Source organism: Schistocerca piceifrons, chromosome X, assembly GCF_021461385.2.
Source record: "Schistocerca piceifrons isolate TAMUIC-IGC-003096 chromosome X, iqSchPice1.1, whole genome shotgun sequence".
In the NCBI taxonomy this organism is placed as follows: Eukaryota; Metazoa; Arthropoda; class Insecta; order Orthoptera; family Acrididae; genus Schistocerca; species Schistocerca piceifrons.
The window spans coordinates 577,560,713-577,580,998 of NC_060149.1; the positions used below are offsets into that span (position 1 = coordinate 577,560,713).

The window sequence follows — 20,286 nt, forward strand, 5'->3', positions numbered from 1 at the left end:
AGTATTCAACGAGTAGTGACACCAGAGATGCTCAACGAACTCCAATGGCAGGCGGAACGAGAGAGGCGTTGTGCATCACGAAGTGGGTTACTACTAAAATACTGAGAAAGTTACGTTCTGGGAAGAGTCGCACTACATATTACTTCCACCCACATACTTCTAGCGAAGTGTTCACAACGGGAAAATTCGAGAAATTAGAACTAATACAGAGACTTACCGACAAGCATCCTACCCACGAGTCATTCGCTAGTGGAATAGGGGAAGGGGCCTGTGTTAGTGGTACCAGAAGTACCCTCCACCACGCACCATCAGAGGGTTTACAGAATACTGATGTACTCGTAGATGTAGAAGCTGCTCTGTGCAAGATCTATAGAATATGGGTAATATAATGTCAATAGCCTCGTGCTAAGTATGTTAATTTCTTTCTGACTAATAGAGTTTTCACACCGAATACAACTCGACTCTAGCTGTAACTAAATCTAGGAATTAAAATTACAAACAACTTAAAATGGAGTGAACACATATATAATGTTGTGAGGAAAGCAAATCAAGGACTGCGTTTTATTGACAGAACGCTTAAAAGATTCGACATGTCTGTAAAGAGGCTGCCAACACTACTAGCATGTCAGTGGGCATGACAGCAAACATTGAACGAAGCTAGAAATGCAAAGCAAAGGTCGTAACAGGTCAGTATAGCATGAAGGAAAATGCAAAAGTTGAGCAGGGAAGTTAAGTGAAGATGGTTGAAAGGAAGATGACTATGTTCTTAAGATACTGTGGTGGATAAATGTAGATAACTGATATTCGAGCAATATTGCAACCAATTTTGCTGCCACCATCTGTTATCCCGTTCAGGAATGATGAGAATAAGGAGAGAGAGATTGAGGGGCGTACCGAGATCTGTAGCTAATGGTTACACCCTCCCTCCATACGCTAATAGGATTGGCAAGAAGTCGGCAATATTTACAGGAAGTGACCTCCGCTATGCACTCCACATTACCTCTGTGCTCTCTCTCTCTCTCTCTCTCTCTCTCTCTCTCTCTCTCTCTCTCTCTCTAGCCGGCCGGTGTGGTCGAGCGGTTCTAGGCGCATCAGTCTGGAACCGCGCGACTGTTACGGTCGCAGGTTCGAATCCTGCCTCGGGCACGGATGTGTGTGATGTCCTTAAGTTAGTCAGGTTTAAGTAGTTCTAAGTTCTAGGGGACTGATGACTTCAGATGTTAAGTCCCATAGTGCTCAGAGCCATTTGAATCATTTGATCTCTCTCTCTTTCTCATTTTGTCTTTCTCTCTCCAGCAATCTTTTTTGTAGTATATTTCTAATGGGTAGCGTTTGAAATCTTCAGGTCGGATTCTAATGTACTTAAGTTATCATTCGCGTTACGCGGTACTTTCATGACTACATCGGCACAAGGGATTCTGTGATCTAGGAAGAATACCACCACTGGCCTTGTGGCAAATTGCAACATACAAAACACAAAATATCATTGAGTCGAGGCCCAACAAAACGAACCGCTGTCAGCAAACGTGTTCTCCCCGAGGTTCATAAGCGACTGGCGTCACTTTCTCCTATTTTTGTTGATAGAAATGTCCAGAACCAGGATGATGGAAGACTGATGCGGACAGTCTCGACCGTAAGTTGGGGTACAGGTTTGTAGGTCTTTAATATTGTTCGAGGTTTACAAAACAGTGTCGATCCTCCACTATAAAACACACACATGGAGTTGAAAGTTAAATATTGTGCTTCATTAACATATTAGTAGCACGTCATACTAAAATAAAACAGCCGAATGCTTAGTACTCGACAATACGATTACTGTAGTACAACTCTACAGATATTTATTTTAATCAAAACTTTATCATTCAATAAACAAATTCCTAGTAGTGGCACGCAGAACTCAAAAGCAACCTGCATCTAGAGCCTATAAAATACTTTCCTCTCACAATCGTGCTGCTCCCTGACGTCTTTAAACGATACGTACTGTCCATAGGGTTATCTGTTTCTTACAAGGGAACCTCCCCACCGCACCCCCCTCAGATTTAGTTATAAGTTGGCACGGTGGATAGGCCTTGATAAACTGAACACAGATCAATTGAGAAAACAGGAAGAAGTTGTGTGGAACTGTGGAAAAATAAGCAAAATATACAAACTGAGTAGTCCATGGGCCATATAAGCAACATCATGGACAACGTGACCTCAAGAGCGCCGTGGTCCCGTGGTAGTGTGAGCAGCTGTAGAACGAGAGGTCCTTGGTTCAAGTCTTCCCTCGAGTGAAAATTTTACTTTCTTTATTTTTGCATAGTTATTATCTGTACGTTCGTTCATTGACGTCTCTGTTCACTGTAATAAGTTTAGTGTCTGTGTTTTGCGACCGCATCGCAAAACCGTGCGATTAGTAGACGAAAGGACGTGCCTCTCCAATGGAAACCGAAAACATTTGATCGCAAGGTCATAGGTCAACCGATTCCTCCACGGGAAAACACATCTGATATATTCTATACGACACTGGTGACGGCATGTGTGTCACATGACAGGGATATGTTGTCGACCCACCTAACTTGTACACTTGGCGGATGGGTAAAAAGATTCTTCTACCTTGCCCGATTTAGATTTTCTTGTGGATGTGATAATCACTCCCAAAAAAGTGATGAAAACATAAGAGTTTGTCACATAAACTGAAAATAAAAAATTAAACTTTTCACTCGATGGAAGATTTGAACCAAGGACCTTTTGTTCCGCAGCTGCTCACGTTAAGGCCGGTTCCCACTAGAGCGCGGCAGCGCGTCGTGCGGCAACGGCAGCGGCAAGCGTTTTCCGCTTTGACGCGGCGGCTCGCGAATTGGCGTTCCCATCTGGAAGCGGCAGGCGCTAGCGGTAGCCAATGACGGACAGCCACTGAGGTACGGGTCAGGACCCACTGAAACTCCCGGTGCGTTTGAAAAACTATATCTTACACCTACGTGGAGGAAAGACGAAGTTGGGTGAAGACATACCAATTTTTCATTTTCTGTACAATGTACTCTTTCACATATTCCATTATGCATGTTTTCTCATTTCATCATAAACAGATTTCATGACTACCGTTCATCATTCTACACTATCTAGCACATTGCTTAAGAATCATGAAAGAATAATACATATTTGGAACAAAGTTTTCGAAACCAGATTTTAAATTATAAGACATTTCCCGGTGCAGACGCAAACCTACAATACTTTATTAGTTACGAGCTGCAGTTTACAACTAAAGAGACAGTAAACGGTAGCAAATTAAGGAAATGGAACTTGAATAAGTCAAGACCCACAGTTTTTCGATAATCTTAAAGTTAGCGTAATGCAACGACTGACTGAAACAGAGGAAGGAATCCGCTAGAATACGAATGGATATCTTTGAGAGAAGAAGTGGTGAATGCAGCAGAGTATGAGAATGGGAAGAAGGTACAGTAGAAATCGTTAGATAAAACGTGAAATATTAAATCTGACAAGAGGGAAAAATATAAAAATGCAGCAAATAAAGTAGGCCATTGGAAATAGAAATGTCTAAACATGACGTTGACAGGAAGTCCAAAATTGCAACGTGATTTTGCACTTGGAAAACATAAGGGAATGAAAATGAGAAAGAACAAAGAAATCTTTGCTCAAAGCAGAAGCAACTGTCAAGAACTCATTTGGCAAGCCAGAACTAAGCAAATAAGAGAAGGCTAGATAGTGGAAGGAATATGTAGACAGGAGAGGGGGAGGGGTTGTACAAACTAACATAAGTACAATGTTAGATTCCTGTGAGATGTCTGAACACGCAAGGCAATACTGATCCTACCACTTAACTAAGTAGACACACTGAAGAACAGCGAAACTGTGTTTATAGCATTTGCATGTTTAGAGAAAGGTTTTGACAATCTTAATTAAAACATTCTTTGAAGCTCTGGAGATGTCATCGATAAAACACAGGGACACAAGATTATCTACAACTTTTACAGAAACCAAACTGCATTTCTAAGACTTCAATGACTTGAAAGGGAAGCAGTAATTGAGAAGGCAGAAGTAGAGAGGATATAAAATGAAGACTGTGAATAGCAAGAAAGGCGTTCTGAAAAAGAAAATTTGTTCACATGGAATATAAATTGTAATGATTGGGTACTATTTTACGAAGGTATTTGTGTGGAGTGCAGCCTTGTAAGTGAAACGTGGGCGATGAACTGTTCTGTCGAGAAGACAATGGACGCTTTCAAAACGTGGTGATCAATAAGAATGCTGAAGACTAGATATGAGGATCGTGTAACTAAAGAAGAGGTACGGAATTAAATAGAGTAGGAAGAGGAAATTACGGCACAACTTTGACTACAAGAGGGGTAAGTTGACAGGACATATTATGAGGCGTCAAAGAGTGAGGACAAAGGGGTTGGGTGATAGTATTCTGATAATAATCATTTGTTCAAATGCTATTCTACTATTTTACCTGTTAATGTAAGCAGTGAATTTAGTCTTCCATGCACTCCTCCACAAAACATTTAAACCAAAACTGAAATCAGCTGAATACCAAACCTTTCAATCACTGTCTGACAACTACTGCATTCACTTTCAACTTTCTATAACTATCACTGGCTAGCCCCACACATATACAGATACAAGGAGAACAGAAATAAACAAACAACTTCAGCATATAATTCTTTAGGTTGGCAACATGTACATAAACAAACCAAACAGGAAGGGGCATGAGGTGAACACACTGTAGTTACGACTTCAAATCAGTGTTTTCGGTAAAACGTCTACTGCTAGTGACAGAAGAAAAAAGAGCGAACATGAAAATGTGCTTATGTTCCATAATCTAAGTTTTAGTTCAACCTCCAGCATGTGACCAGGTGAGGGGAAACGTATATGTCCGCCAAAAACTCGATTCACTGTAAGTAATCAGTTATGCAGTTAAAACAAAACTGAATCATTCTAGATTCCACCGAAAATGCCTTAAAGTAAAAGGCGAAACGCGTCTTGAACCAATAAAGTACACTCGATAAAGAAAAAAAACGTTTGTTACTCACCAAAGGAAATAATCTATAGCTGTAGATACTTAGCAAATTACATCTTATGACATACCAGCAAATTAGTTTCTGTTTAACTTCTCATTCCACACGCTATTAAATGCTGTTTAAAAAAAATCATCTATCCCTTCTGAAAAACTGTAGTTTGTTTCACATCTTGGTAGGTAAACAGATTTTGGATATTTATCATGCGACGAAATACATGACTTTTTACAAGTTATCGTTTGCAAAAAAAGGCTTTTAGATTTCTTGAACCGTTTACGAAATTTGCAGTTGATGCAACCACATGGTTTACAACGAGCAGGACGAAGTATCGGTCGCGTCGCGAGCGACCCGCGGTCACCGCACAGCCCGTCCGCCGACATATCATTCAATATCTCGAGAACGGTGATAGCTATCGTTCTGCTCTCAGCTTTAAAAGCAATTTCGATATGTTGACTAAATTTCATACGCAATAATGTATTACCTAAAATGAACTGTACGCAAAGTCCACGCAATGCGTTTTTACCTCTGCACACTCATTAAAATTTCGTGTAAAGGTTTACGTAAATGTGATACAGCAAGTAACCACGACGAATATCGAAAAGAAATTCGGCCCTTTATCGAGAGAAGATATCAGGCTGTAACATGCCCAAGAATCAAATTTTTCTACCGAATAGTTTCCTTGGAATCGGATGATAAGTATTTCATAGCTGCCGCCGCGTCCGCGCCAGCGGTTCGGCGAAAGTTCTTGTGGCCCGGGGTTGCGTACCTGACGTCACGCTCAGCGCGTTCTGTGATTGGCGGCGTGCACCTGGGGCGCGTCACGCGGCAGCGGAAGCGGTTCGACATGGTCAAACCGCGACGCAGAGCCCGCCGCGCCGTGCCGCTGACGCCGTTTCCATGGCAACCACGCCGCTGACGCGCGGTTTTGACGCGCGGCAGCCCTAGTGGGAACCGGCCTTTACCACGAGACCACGGCGCTCCTGCTTTCCCACCCTCCTTGATATTGCATATCTTCCCATGAACTACTCAGTTTGTATATTTTGCTTATTTTTTCACAGTTCCACACAACTTCTTCCTGTTTTCTCGATTGATCTGTGTTCAGTTTTTCAAGGCCTATCCACTGTGCCAACTTATAACTAAATCTGAGGGGGGTGCGATGGGGAGGTTCCCTTGTTAGTATATACTCTCTCTCTGTTCGTCATTAGATGTTCTGTACACGAGTATAGACTGGCATCCATCAACTACAAGGATTGTAGTTTCCGTTTTTTGTTGTTTGTTCTGTGGTGTAATAGGTATGTTATGCTTCTAATTTATATAAACAAACTAGATTGAGTAAGTTCTGTAAAGTGTTTCCAGGCTAAATGAAGCTATGCCAGCCCCCAGGCAGTAAGTGTGTGTTATGTTAACAGGAGTGAGTGCTGGACAGAGTGGCGTGTGTACCACTCCTTGCGGGGAAAACGCCTTCTGCAAGAAGGGTCTATATCCCAGCTGTGAGTGCAACGAAGGATTCTACGGCAACCCGTACAATGGCTGCAGTCCCACCGGAGAATGTACAGGTATGCTGGCAGACCAGAGGCTAAACTGCTGCAAAAGCGCGATTGCAGCGTTCAGTCCCATGTCCAGTGCATAGATTTTATGTATCACTAATGAGTCGATCTATGTATACAGCGTCACTATCTCATAAAGTTACGTAATGTACCATAACTATGTATGATATATGGCACACTAATGAGAAGCTCTTCGTTATTTTATTCCTCCACAGATAATTTACTTAATGATGTTTGACATGTAATCTTCATAAAACGAGATTACAGTTAACAAGTTAATTAATTCATAGGCACAGTCATACTGTCATTGTCAGGTTAACTGACACAGGATTTATTTGTTGTGTACAATGCTTTATTGTATATTCATATTTATAAACAAACTGACTAATGATCAAAAAATGCTGACACACTAATTATTAATACTACTCCACTAGTCACTGCTTGCACTACACACACACACACACACACACACACACACACACACACACACTTTTTGTTGACATCAGGAACACGAATATGTTTCCGCCTTTGTATTATATTCTTCGTGTTTACCTATCTGTCTGATAAACTGAGTCAGCATCCTTCTATTTGAGAACTAGATTCAAAGTATGAGTAGGATTAGGTTGGCACATTACCCATCACACATCTTGAGCATGGTCTATACCTTGACAATAGACTGTACATTGACAGAACTGTTTATTATCGATTTGTGTAATTTTTCTGCCAAACCTTACACTGTGTTATCTAAACAGTTCTAGCTTATGTAGTATGCAGTATTTAAGCAGTATCCTTTAACTTAATTTTTAGATACTTAGATTTCAGTTCTCTCTTTTATATTTTTGGGAAATTTATCGCATAATTTTATTACCTGGTAGAAAATGATACTCTGTGTTTTTTTACTTATCTTTTTTCAGTAAATGGAAGTTAACTCTTGCTTTTGTTTAATGATGACGAATGCTGTTGTTAATGTAATAATTACTGATTTTCTTCTTAAAGTACATAACTGATTGGTTGACTTAGTCTTATGGTGCATTTAGAATCCCTGGCTGTTTAAACAGACCTTTACAGTGAACTTAGTTACTATTTTTTGGACTTTATTATCGATGCCTAGCTCGTAGGGTGTAGTTGTCTATTTGCTATGGCTACGGCAGCGACGCGTCATACCGAAATTATTGCCCACCATATTGATCAATGACGTTGCTCAAACGGGTCTACTTTCAAGGTGCGAACATCTCCCAGATGTACTCAAGGGGGTTGAAATTACAGGGAGGGGAGGCACACAAGCACCGTGATGTACATAAAGTGTCCCTCATATCTTTCTGAAATACTTCGGGAGAGATGAGGAGCTGCGTTGTCTAGTGGAAGGTACAGGGCATGTAGGTGGACACACACATGCCTGTATGGTGCGTTCGTGGGAGATGTCGGCACTCGTAATAAGAGCCCATTTCATTCCAAATATTTATTCTCCACAGGTGACTACCATTACCACCATCCTGAACAGAGTCCTTTTCGCAAGTGAGATGTTTGTCCTTTCGTGCCGCGTCATCTGCGAGAACAAACGCATACCGCGACCCATCACCACAGGCGAGCTTTCTCCATGCTTCGAGTATGGAATGGTGGTATTCCGGAGCCGATGGTATCCTCCGTACCTTGTGATGCCCATTGGATAGAGGTACATATGTGGGTGTATGGCAGTAGCTTTTGCAGCCTGATGGTAGGAGATAGTGGCGTACGGGTTTACTACGCATCTGTTCAGAACTGATCTACTGCACTGCATACTCTGTACCTATTCCCACTGTCAGTGGTTCCCCTGTTATTAACACGGTATAGCCCGCAACAGTTGTATCTGGCGGCTACCACGTTAATAGCCTATATGGGAAAAGCCGAGTGTCTGTCCGGCTTCAGAGGTGGATAGCAGCATTGCAAGGAGCCCACTAAATAGGTGTACACAATAGCGACGTCATTTGAAAAAAGAACCACAACCATGATGTGCTTCCTTACTGTGCTCCCTACGTTGCTCAGTAATTTGCTTCAACCCAGTTATACAGTGTTATCGATATAGGTTCTTCCTCTCCTGAACCCTGATTATTTTTGTTTTAAGATGACCTCAGCAATTTTCTAATTCTTCTTGTACTAATTTTGGAGTATACCTCGTATGCTGTATTCAGTAAGCTCAGTCTGCGTCAGTTTTTGCAACTAACAGGTCTCCTTTGTTGAATGTAGGAAGCATCACTGAGTATTTCTACAGCTGTGGAATGTGTTTCTTCCTCCAACATATGTTTAAAAATGTAGAACATATTTCTATCGTTATATCTGCAAGATGTGGAAGTAATTTAGCATCGATATTATGGTAGAATATAAATATTTTTTTTCAGTCTGATTTAGGGCTTATACCATTTGTTCTAGCTCTGTGTTATTCACTGCAATATCTCCTCCTCTGTCTGCTCTTCTTTCCTCCTCTCCAGCTGTCCACAGACGTTTATAGCGGCTCTTTTCAGAAGGGGGCTAGGCGAGCATCAGCGCTCTCGCTCGCTGTGTAGTGAGCGTTCACGGTAAAATGGGCTGTCAGACGTCATTATGTAGCGCAGGGGAAGTGCAAACTGCGCGCTTTCTTCGGAGGAAAGGGCATGTATTAAGTTGGCCCTATCCTTAAACGCGAGCGTATGTACTAAGTGGCTCAGTATTTAAAGTGGAGAGTAGCTCTTTTAAAATTGGTGGAAAGCAGCATCAGACCTTGTCAGGAACTTCAAAGCATACGTCAAACACACCAATATCAATTCATAACACGTCGATGCAGTACTGCCTAGCTACAGTCAGAAAATTATAGACCTGCAGTGTGACAGGCGGTTGAGTGTTAAGTTTCATACGTAGTCCATCTTTAGAAATCTTGAATAACCACCTTTTGCAGCGCAGACCGCTTCGAGACGTGCAATAAGAATGTCAATGGGGTTCTGGATGGTACCAACAGGGATGTACAGCCATACCAACTCAAGTGACGTGGCCAGCTACGCTAGGTTTCTTGGTTGAGGATCCATGGCGCGAACAGCCCAGTCGAGGTCGTCAAACATATTCTTGATTGAATTTAAATCCGGGAAGTTTGGTGGCCAGGGTAGTACGGTAAACTCATCCTGTGAGCTGTGTAACACGTTGCATTGTCCTGCTGGTAGATGCCATTGTACCGAACAACAACAGACTGTATGTAGTGGTAGACATGGTCCCAAGAAATAGATGCATACATGTGTTGATCCAATGTGCCTTCCAGAATGGCGAGATCACGCAGGGAATGCCGCGAAAACATTTCTCAGACCATAATGTTCCCTCCTCCGGCCTGGATTCCTACAACGATTCTTGCAAGGTGTTTGCTTTCTGACGTTTCGAGGCCAATTGGGCATACACCACGATTCATCTGAAAAGAACACTTGTGCGACTCAGTGGACATCCAGTTGCGGTACTGGCGTGCAAATTCCAGCCTTCGTTGCCGATGAAGAGCAGGTCAGCACGGGTACATAAACCGTGAGCCTGCTGCGGAGGCCCATACACACCAACGTTCACTGAACGGTCGTTGAGGAGAGACTGTTGGTAGCTCCTCGGTTCATCTGGGTGGTCAGTTACTCAACATTTGCCCGTCTAACCGTCCGTATACATCTCCGCAGCCGTCGGTCACTCCTGTCATCCACGGTTCGTGGTGCGCCACGGTTGCCTCGGCGCCGGATTCTGATAGCGCCATTTTGTCGGATACTTTAATCGCGGTGGCACGCGAACAGTTTACAGACTTAGCAGATTCGGAAATACTTCTAAACTTGACCCAAAAGCCAATGATCATGCCCTTTTGGTCGTCAGATAAATCGCCCCGTTTGCGCATTACGACTGTTTTCTGCGTCCCACCGACACGTTTTATATAGCCTCTGCTGCTAGTGCTGCCACCTGCCGTCTGTGGGTGGTTATTGCACGTTGACGCCGAACATAGGCGGTGCCACTGGACCTGTTTTGTTCTTTTTGCAATATCTCGAATGTTGTAGGTGTTGACTGCTGAGATGTTTCAAAGTCTTGAAAGCTGTATCTATTTCAGTGTTGGAAATGCACAGGTGTTGGACAAAAATATGAAAACATTGCGAGAAATGCATACTTGAACATAGATGCAGATACTTGGATTTTGACGAAAAATAAGAAGACGACAGCTGCAAAAGTCACAGCAGAATTTGACTGTCGCACTCGCGATCCCTGTCAGCACCGAAACAAGGCGAAGGGAGCTCCATGAGCAGGGCGAGCTGGAATTCCAAAACCATTCATTAGTGATGCAAATGCCTACAACTGGAAAACGTTGTGCCAAAGTCACAAAATTTGGAATTTGGAGCAACGGAAGAAAGCCATTTTGTCGAATGAGTCTTGTTGTACGCCTTTTGTAACTTCTGGCCGATTTTACGTCCGAAGACTGATACATAGGGGGGTTCGGTGATGATTTTGGACAGCCATGTCATCTTATTCCATGGACCTCACTGGTAATCGTCAAGGTTACATTACTGCCAAGGATTATGTGATCATTTAGCTGATCAGGACTATTTTTCGGGGAGAATGGTATAATATTTCCTTGAAAACCATACAGCACCTGCATATATCCAGTCCGAGACGACAGGAAGCTGTTTTGAATACAAACGGGATTCCTTTACCGTATTAGGCATTGTAATTTGTTGTATTTTTTATGTTTCCGTGTTTTTGTTCAACCCCTGTATGTGTCTTAGCGTCAGCTGACAGTCTCCTGTATAATTATTTGCTCTGAGATGGTTGTTTTTGTAGTAAATTTCTAAAGGCTTCGTTCCATCTTTCTACATCTTCTTTTATATCTTGATTTCAGAAGTTTACTTTCTGGTGTTTTCTTTTATTCAAGGAGTCCAAGCGATTCTGTAGCTGATTTTTCAGTTATATTATCAACTTAGAGTTTTGAAATGTGTACACGGAGTTAGTCCACACAAATACTGCTCAGTACGTGTTTTATACGACTCTACAATCAACAGAAAACGTCAGTTTGTTTCCATTTCAAACAAAAGTGAATATTTTTGTATCCATTCGATAGCGGTCTCAAATTACTGTAGTACAATATTTGTTTCGTATTGACTCAGACAACAGATCGAAAATAATTACAAATAGATCATCGATGGAGAAGCGCTGCTGCATACGGATAATGATGACTTTGTCACGGACCGCATCAAGAGACGGCACGTCAAATATGAAGAGTGTTAGCTACGGCGCGTATCGTTAAATCCAATATTGTAGTAGACTAGTTTCGTAAAATTCAGCTTTAAAAGCACTGTAACAATTCCACAATTGCTGTTAGCACTGGATGTCACACGTAACACGCAGTGGGCAGTATTTATGTTTGGGCTGACTCCGGCTATGTGCTTAAAAAATGTAAACTGAAAATACTTTTACGAGTAATACCTTTGTATTATGATCAGTGAATTTCCATCATTCCATTCAAGATAGTGTTAATAAATTATGGCATCATATGGTCTTGGTAGTATTAACAGGCATTTCAGGTTAATAGGAGTTGCAACAGAAACCTTAGCTAGGGACACCCGAGCTCTCCCCACCATTATGGCTTGCGACGTGGCCAGGCCGCCTCCTCCCTCCCCCCCTCCCCGCTGTCCCCCACCCTTCCCCACGACCAACTGCTCTGATAAGCCGACGGCACCACCTGGCTTCCCTCCGCCCATACTTCCTTCCTCCCACAGACCCTTCAAGTCGACCTTACCAATTCCTTGTCAATGTGCAGCTTATGGAGTCTGCTAAAACCCAGACAATAATCACAGGACGAACCGCTTTCCTAGTACGAATTTCTTCTTTCCAGCTGAACCATAAATAACCATCCATTCAGCTTACTAAGACATTAAAATTTCTACGACAAACCTTCGACTGGAGACTAACCTGTAAACCCCACGTACTAGCTGTCGAACAGAAAACGCACAATCGACTACAACTGCTAACAGCGGGAACACGGTTACTACACCCTTCCACCGTCATTCATACCTATTCCGGATCAGTACTTTCATATGTTAACGTAGCTTACATTTCCGCTCCTCCCAAATGTTCTCACGCCCTTACAGTCTTACAGGGAACCTCTTGAGTGCCAGCTCAGAGAAGGCCAATGATGTTTACGGCATTCGACGCCCCACTTATTGCCTATCATGCAAGTACAATATTGCCTTCTAATGGTAATAGGGGGCGAGACTGGAGATATCCAATGGTGAGTACAGCATGAGGCTACGGAGCGTAGTTGAACTGTTTAGTCGACGAGTAACTCACAACAGTGCTACTGTGCTAGTCGTTTTAATACAAAGCAGAGCAATGGCAACGATAAACAAAGCAACCACTGCGTTGTATCTACAACAACAGTTGCCGAAGTTGACATTTAGTCAGCAAGGAAGCCAAGGAATTTAGCAAAGTGAGAAAGAAATGGCAGATGAAATATTAGCGTTTTGCAATATGAGTCAGTGGAATGTGTGGTGTCGTATACGCTCGACTATGCAGACAATGTGCATGAGGAGTAAAATGATGACTGCATGACTGCACGTACTTCAACAAGTGAAAGCGATATCGAAACAGGTGTCGAGCCATGTAGTTTATCATCCTTATCGGACAGGAAGCCAAAAACTCTGTCTCCGGTGAAACGAAGTAAAGGACAATTATTGTCCAAGGAGGGTTACTAAACACAATTACGTACATGGAAGATCATTCGCAGCATAGTAAAAAAAAAAAAAAAAAAAATGAATCAAGAAAAGATTTCGAATAAGTCCGCAGCAGTACGACCGTGTAGTGAATAAGAAAGACTACGGATATTCAAGAGAGGACAAGGCGTAGTTATTACAGAAACTGGTATTTTCACGTTTCAAGGACACTCGATACAGGATGTGTATGATAATGACCTACTACGCTATGCACATCAAATAGCGAGCGATATAAATTACAGTGATTTCAAGGGAGGCAGTGGATCGTTGCATAACTTCAAACGGTCCTACAGAATTGGAAGACATAAGACAACGAAATTTCAAACAAAGCGTCATCTTGACGATGCACAGCAAACTATGCAATCGGCCCGACAATTTCTAGATGAGATAAACAAATTTGTGCCATTGTTCAGTAAGGAATTTGTTTTTAACTCTGACCAGTCAGGATTTGAAGAAGAAATGCATATGAAAGGAACCTTGGAAATCAGAGGTACCAAGAGAGTTGTATCAAAATCAACTAACATCAATGCCTTAACAAATATGCCGACTGTTAATCTCGATAGTAAATTGGCTGGAAAGTTATTTATTGTGCTACGAGAAGCTGGAGGTGCTCTGGCCCCTACGATTTTTTCTCGTGTGCATGGTCTTGCAAGGGCGATAGGGAATATTTACGTCACAGCAAGCAAGAGTGCGAAAATGGGTGTAAGAGAACTGCAACTATTGTACGAGCACTGCTTTTGGCCAACAGCTGGTCAAAATAACTAGCTTTTGCTTGATTCCTGGTCTGCGTACAAAAATCATACTTCTTTAGAGCAAACTATCCCTCCTGGAAAGTGCATGACGTTGCAGTTCATACCAACTGGAACAACTAGACAAATTTCAGCCTCTGGATGTTTGTCTTTTCTGTGCCTGCAGAACATATTATTGCACCATCTGCATCTACTCTTAAAGGATAACCAGTTTAACTATAAGCTCCACAACATACTGTTTTGCATTCGATTGCATGCCATCACATTCCACATGTCCTCATCACCCCATTACACCCATATGAATCTAAATGCATTTTTTTTAAACAAGGCTGCTTCTCAGCAACCGCATATTACTTTCAACATAGGAGTCAGACTGCCAGCCGATTGCAAATAACCGTTTGGGACATTGACCTGGGTTTCGACACCTCTAAGGATGTCTTCATCAAATTGAAATTTTGAGAAACCCTATAAAGTAAGCCGGCCGGGGCGGCTGAGCGGTTCTAGGCGCTACAGTCTGGAGCCGCGCGACCGCTACGATCACAGGTTCGAATCCTGCCCCGGGCATGGATGTGTGTGATGTCCTTAGGTTAGTTAGGTTTAAGTAGTTCTAAGTTCTAGAGGACTGATGACCACAGCAGTTACGTCCCATAGTGCTCAGAGCCAGCCATATAAAGTAATAAATAGAAAATAGAGTATGACAAATAACGTTAATCTAGTTGACAATTATCATGACGTACAAACGCTGCTTACGTAAAATTACATTGCGAGAAAGCAATGATCAGAATTAAGATCAGATATGCTTAAGTCAAAGAATAAAATACAACAAGTTGCAGCCTTTGACACGTATGCCTAGCTAGGAACAACGTCTGACTGATCGCCCCAATGGCTTACATTGCTGCCACGAATACAAGTTGCGCCGCCTGTCGGGAGCGGACAATGACATGTGCCCAATTGTGTATAGGGGTACGTATCACAACTGACTTTATACACTCCTGAATTGTGTATAGGAGCAATTGTGGACTTGAGATTGTGAAAGATATTTTTTTTGAAAGTTTTTGTTAGTGGAAAAGGTAACTTTTCATCCATATTTTTAATTACAATAACTTCCAAAAAAATGTCATTCACAATCTAAAGTCCACAATTGCTCCTACACACAATCCAGGAGTGTGTAAAATCACTCGTGATACGTGTCCCGTTTATTATACAGCACAAACTGAAACATCTTTTAGTGTAAGGTACAAGGAACATTTATTGGCAGAAAGAGGCACTAATGTACATAATTCCACTTTTACTGATTATCTGTTAATTACCGGTCACAAAGCAAAAAGCGTTGAAGAAATTTCCATTTGACATAGAGAAAAGACGGGTCATAGGTTCGACGTACTCGAAGAGCATACTTCTAAGAACGATGGCCTCATCCTCAATGAACAGTTACAATTACGTAACAAATATTTTTTTAATGGTTTTAATCCACTAATCGTGGAATTTTATTCCACTATTTTCTACTATGTCTTCCTGCCCCTAGTTCCGAAACATCATTTTCTTCGAATCTTATTGATGTATATTACTAAAATTACCTTCATGCAGATTTTTTTAGATTGTACAGCTGTTTGTATAATTTTTTATATTATTCTGTACTTTACCTAATTGTAATTTCTGTAAAGCCTAACAGATGGCTCTTTGTTATACTTCATCTGCTTGACTAAGGTGTATTTTCAAAAATATATTAACCTCTCTTCCTTTGTTTTTTGTTTTTAAAATTAACTGTCATTTTTTCAGTTATTTCTGTTATAGTATTTCAAATGGGTACATGTCTCTGTCCGCGCCCAATAGGCGGCGCAACTTGTATTGTATTCGTGGCAGATGTTGTTCCAGGCTAGGCATACGTGTCAAAGGCTGGAATGTGTTTTAATTTAATTTTTTACTTGAGCATATCTGCTCTTAATTCTGATAATTGTTTTCTCGCAATGTAATTTTGCGTGAGTAACCTTTGTAAATCACGATAATTGTCATCGTGATTAGGCCTAATGCTATTTGTCATACCTAATTTTCTATGTATTATTTTATAGGGTTTCTAAAATTTCATTCAGACGAAGACATCCTTAGAGGTGTAGAAACCGAGGTGAATGTACAAAACAGTTATTTGCAAGCGATTGGCTGTATGATTCTATGGTGAAAAATCTATATGCATTCTTTAAGAATGCACGGATTCTAACTCCCAAGGAATTAACCTTCGATATTGATGGTGCAAAACTTTGTCATCACTGTGGTGCGCCATTTATCATTCCGTGTTCATGGTGCAAGTTAATGGTTTGTTTTGGTAGCCGAGCCCGATAGTGCTTAACTTTGATGACCTGACAGGAACCAGTGTTTCCACTAGGTACTACAAGGTCGTTGGTAGTTAAGCCCTCATACCTCCTTAAATTACTAGAATACGTCTGGGAAACCTTTGGGTCTTGTAAACCTGGCTATCAAAATCCTATCGTGTTCTCACCAGATATGCCCCGCTGCCAGGCACTTAAATGTGATTTGCAGTGTGTCCCTCTAGATACAGATGTACCTCTACCAATAAATACCTCATTTACTTCGCTTCTGCACATTCTATAACCTTTCTCAAGGTAACTTTAACCATCTATCGCTTCCCAATCCAGAAATCTGCACAGGTCTCCAGCCTTCTTACCAACTATGATCCTGCCATTCTTCTTCCTTCAATAAATCAAGGCACTGTTTTACCAATCTTCTCAACTCTCATTTGACATCAAACACCTACATTCAACTCTCTTCCCAGACCTTCCACAATGCTCACACCACGCTCCTGCTACCTACATATATTACTTTACTTCCCACTTACACTCTCATCTAATAATTTGCAATTACCACGTGCACCTACTGATTGCTCTGCAGTGCATGATTGCCAAATCATGAACTTCTTCTTTTGCTCTTTCCCGTTTCTTCTATGGCGACGTCATTGTTCTGTGGGTTGAGACAGTGTCTGTGGTGGTGAGTGGCCGGATGATCTTCCTGACGCCACCACTCCCCCAGGGACAGAATCTGTGTACCCCATCTACTGCCTCTAGAGTACATATAGGTTTAAGTGTGAGAATATTTTCTGAATGTTTGCGTAGCGTGTGTCTGAGACGGGACATGGCTTACCAGCCCAGCGGGATGTGATGAATCGACTGAAAACCACAGCCGCACTGGCCAATCACCGGCCCTCGTCGTAAATCCGCGAGGCGTATTCGCTCAGGTGCACACTCGTCTCCCCATATCCCGGAAGCGACGCTTTAATGTGCTCGGCTATCTGGGCGCGTCGCCACTAAATTTTCGACATCGGTATATTACTCTATATATTTTATATACTTTTAACCCCACTCCGTCCGAACACATCTCGGAAGGCCCATCAGTACCGAGCGACCACCGTCTCATCCTCACACGATATCCATCACAGGATGCTTGTATGGATTGTCAGTTTTCGTAACTGGAGCCGCTACTTCTCAGTTAAGTCGCTCCTCAGCTGGCATCACAAGAGCTGAGTGCAAATCGCTTGCCAACAGCACTCAGCAGACCTGGACGGCCACCCATCCAAATGTTAGCCACGTCCAACATCGCTTTATTTTGGTGATCTGACAGGAACCGATGTTACGACTGAGCCGAGGCCGTTGACTTTAATCTCACTCATTATTTGCAAATAGCCCTGTAAGTTTTAAAAACTCATGTGGGATGATGATCATCACACTGGCAGCTGACAGGTTGCAGTATGTTGGGGGAGTGGAGAGATCATTTAATAGGAAAAGTATTTGCAATGACTTTGCCAGACGGTCTTCTCTGTGATGCTGTCGTGTTTACCTCCTGTGCTTGAGAACCGGAGCTCCAAGCATTCTGTCGGATGCTTCCCCAGATCCAGTCCTCCCCACCTGAGGGGGCGTACCATGTGACGATTGGTAGAGGTACTGCCACACGAAAATGATGGTAACTGTTATGCACATTTATTCAACCACTTGTAGACAAACCTGAATTATAATATATTGTCTGTCATACATTTGCTAGCTTCTATATGCAGATATGTAAAATGATGATGACTGTGATTGTGAATAATGCACATTAATGAAAACATTATTTGACAAAGTTGTGTTATAATAATCAGTGTATTAAACATTTGTTAGCTTTTACAAACAGGTTTTCTGATTCTGTTTCAGTGAATGAAGACTGCGAAGATCGCCTTGCGTGTTCAGACCACGTGTGCGTTAGCCTTTGCTCTCGCTACTGCCCTCTAGATGCACCTTGCTTCGTAACAAACCACGTCAACGTCGAATGTGAACACAAAATTAATCCCCCGTCTGAGTAATAAGTTCAAACACTATAGTCTCTGCAAGTGGTGCAGATATTTCTACTTCCAAATAACGCCACTTAGAGACCAGGATTAAATATTTTAATTTTTTTAGACGTGTCCTGCAGTACAATGACATTTTGACGACACTAATGAAGTACTAGGTGGTACTAATAATTTCCCTCATGTTTAGTAGTGTTCCGACTCCGATTACAGGACGATTAAACACAGAAAAGCCATACTATGATTGCAAGCTGAATAAACGTAGACATACCACGGAGTGAATTGTACTCATATTTCTGAAAGCTACATTATTCTGAATTAATCATTAAAACTGTAAAATGAGTGTCTTATGTCAGCAGTAATGACTAAAGTTTTAACCACTACTTCAGAATTACCATTACGGAAAAAATACCAGGAATTCATGGTGCTTTTACAACCTGATGTCACAAACCTCTAACAAAATCTACAAAGCTAACAAACGTTAGATGTATCCTGTAATATTATTCCTCAATTCATTGGCACCTACAAATGATGAATTTCGACAGATCAGTTGCCAAGGAACTATATCCCAAATGTTTAATTGGATTCAGATGTGGCAAATGGGTAAGCAGCCAAGAGGCAGTGTTTTGTTTCATGTAAATAAGGTAATAATATCGTGACAAAAATATTCTCGTCTGAACCCAGCTTTAAACTTAAAATTATCAAATACTGAAATGGAATTTTTTGAGGTTTGTGACAAGCTTATGATTTTTTAAAATAAATCACAGTTTTTATATATCAATCACTTCGTTCATATTTATTTCATAAAACTAGACGAGAGACGCATTTTAGCTGCATGCTGCAATTTGCGGGTGACGAGAACTTACTACTACATTAATTTGCCTTTTGTAGTGACATTATTTCCAGACGCAATGTTCGTGTTGATGTATCTGTTTTGACTTAACAACATCTTTGGAAATCTCGGTGTCACCTGGCATTTGATAATTGGTGAGCAATTAAAACTATGGGAAGGATAAAGAAATCCACTCTGAACTTAACCCTATTTCCATGTAGGAATTTGCTAAGTAAAAGCATGTGTATTTTTACAAATGAATATTGTAGCCATGAGCAAAATTTATGAAGACAGGCGGTCAGTCGGCGGCAAACTGAAGGTGCGCCACCAAGATGCCAAAATAGCCAGGTGATGGTGGCGCGAGGGAGGCCCCGGACAACGTCAGCGAGCGGTACGACAGAATATAGAGGCGAGAAGAGTGGATGAGAACGTCAGACGTCGAAAGGGTTAGACATGAGAATGAATTCCGCAAAGGATGTGAGAGTCATGTAACATTATTCAGATATTTAAAGTTTTATACAATACTGAGGGCGTAAGATAGGAGCAATGAGTGAGTATAAAAATTAATGAACAAGTTTATATGGTGCGGTCTGTGAAAATAGTGTATGTTAAAACTGAAACAACAAATGCAACAAATGACAAGTTACATATCAAGAAGAAAGTACTGAAGGTATACTGTTTCACTGGATCACTTATATACGAAGTAACTTCAAGAAAAGATCTACGAGGCTGAGCTCACATCATCTTAAAGGTAACACAAGGCAGATACTACACATGTATAGCAGAGTAATTCTTCTAAGACAAAAGACTCGAGGATTTCAGCGATAAGGATGAAAAGTTTCGTGTAGTAGAATGTTTCGATAACATCTCTATAGCAGTCGGATAACATCATAGGAAAAGATATGGAAAACGCATTGCGCAAATAAACATTAAAGAATTAACATTTCAAAGTGCATAAACCGTCCAGTAAAGTAACGTCACATTGTATCTTAGTTCACAGGCCAGAACTGGAGCAGACAGAAACAGTAAATACAGTTTGTAACACAAAAAGGGCATGGCTACAACTATTAGGATAATAAGAAACCGAC

General features: G+C 41.5%; 1 protein-coding gene across 1 annotated transcript in view; it reads left to right on the forward strand.

Moving 5' to 3' along the window:
• LOC124723049 (wall-associated receptor kinase 4-like) overlaps positions 1-19,105 on the forward strand; it is a 36,850-nt gene extending 17,745 nt beyond the window's left edge. The window contains exons 3-4 of the mRNA XM_047248230.1: positions 6,428-6,574; positions 18,233-19,105. Of these exons, the coding sequence (XP_047104186.1) occupies positions 6,428-6,574; positions 18,233-18,381 (296 nt within the window). The 3' untranslated portion in view covers positions 18,382-19,105. The remainder of the gene's footprint in view (positions 1-6,427; positions 6,575-18,232) is intronic.
• Positions 19,106-20,286: the final 1,181 nt, after the last annotated feature.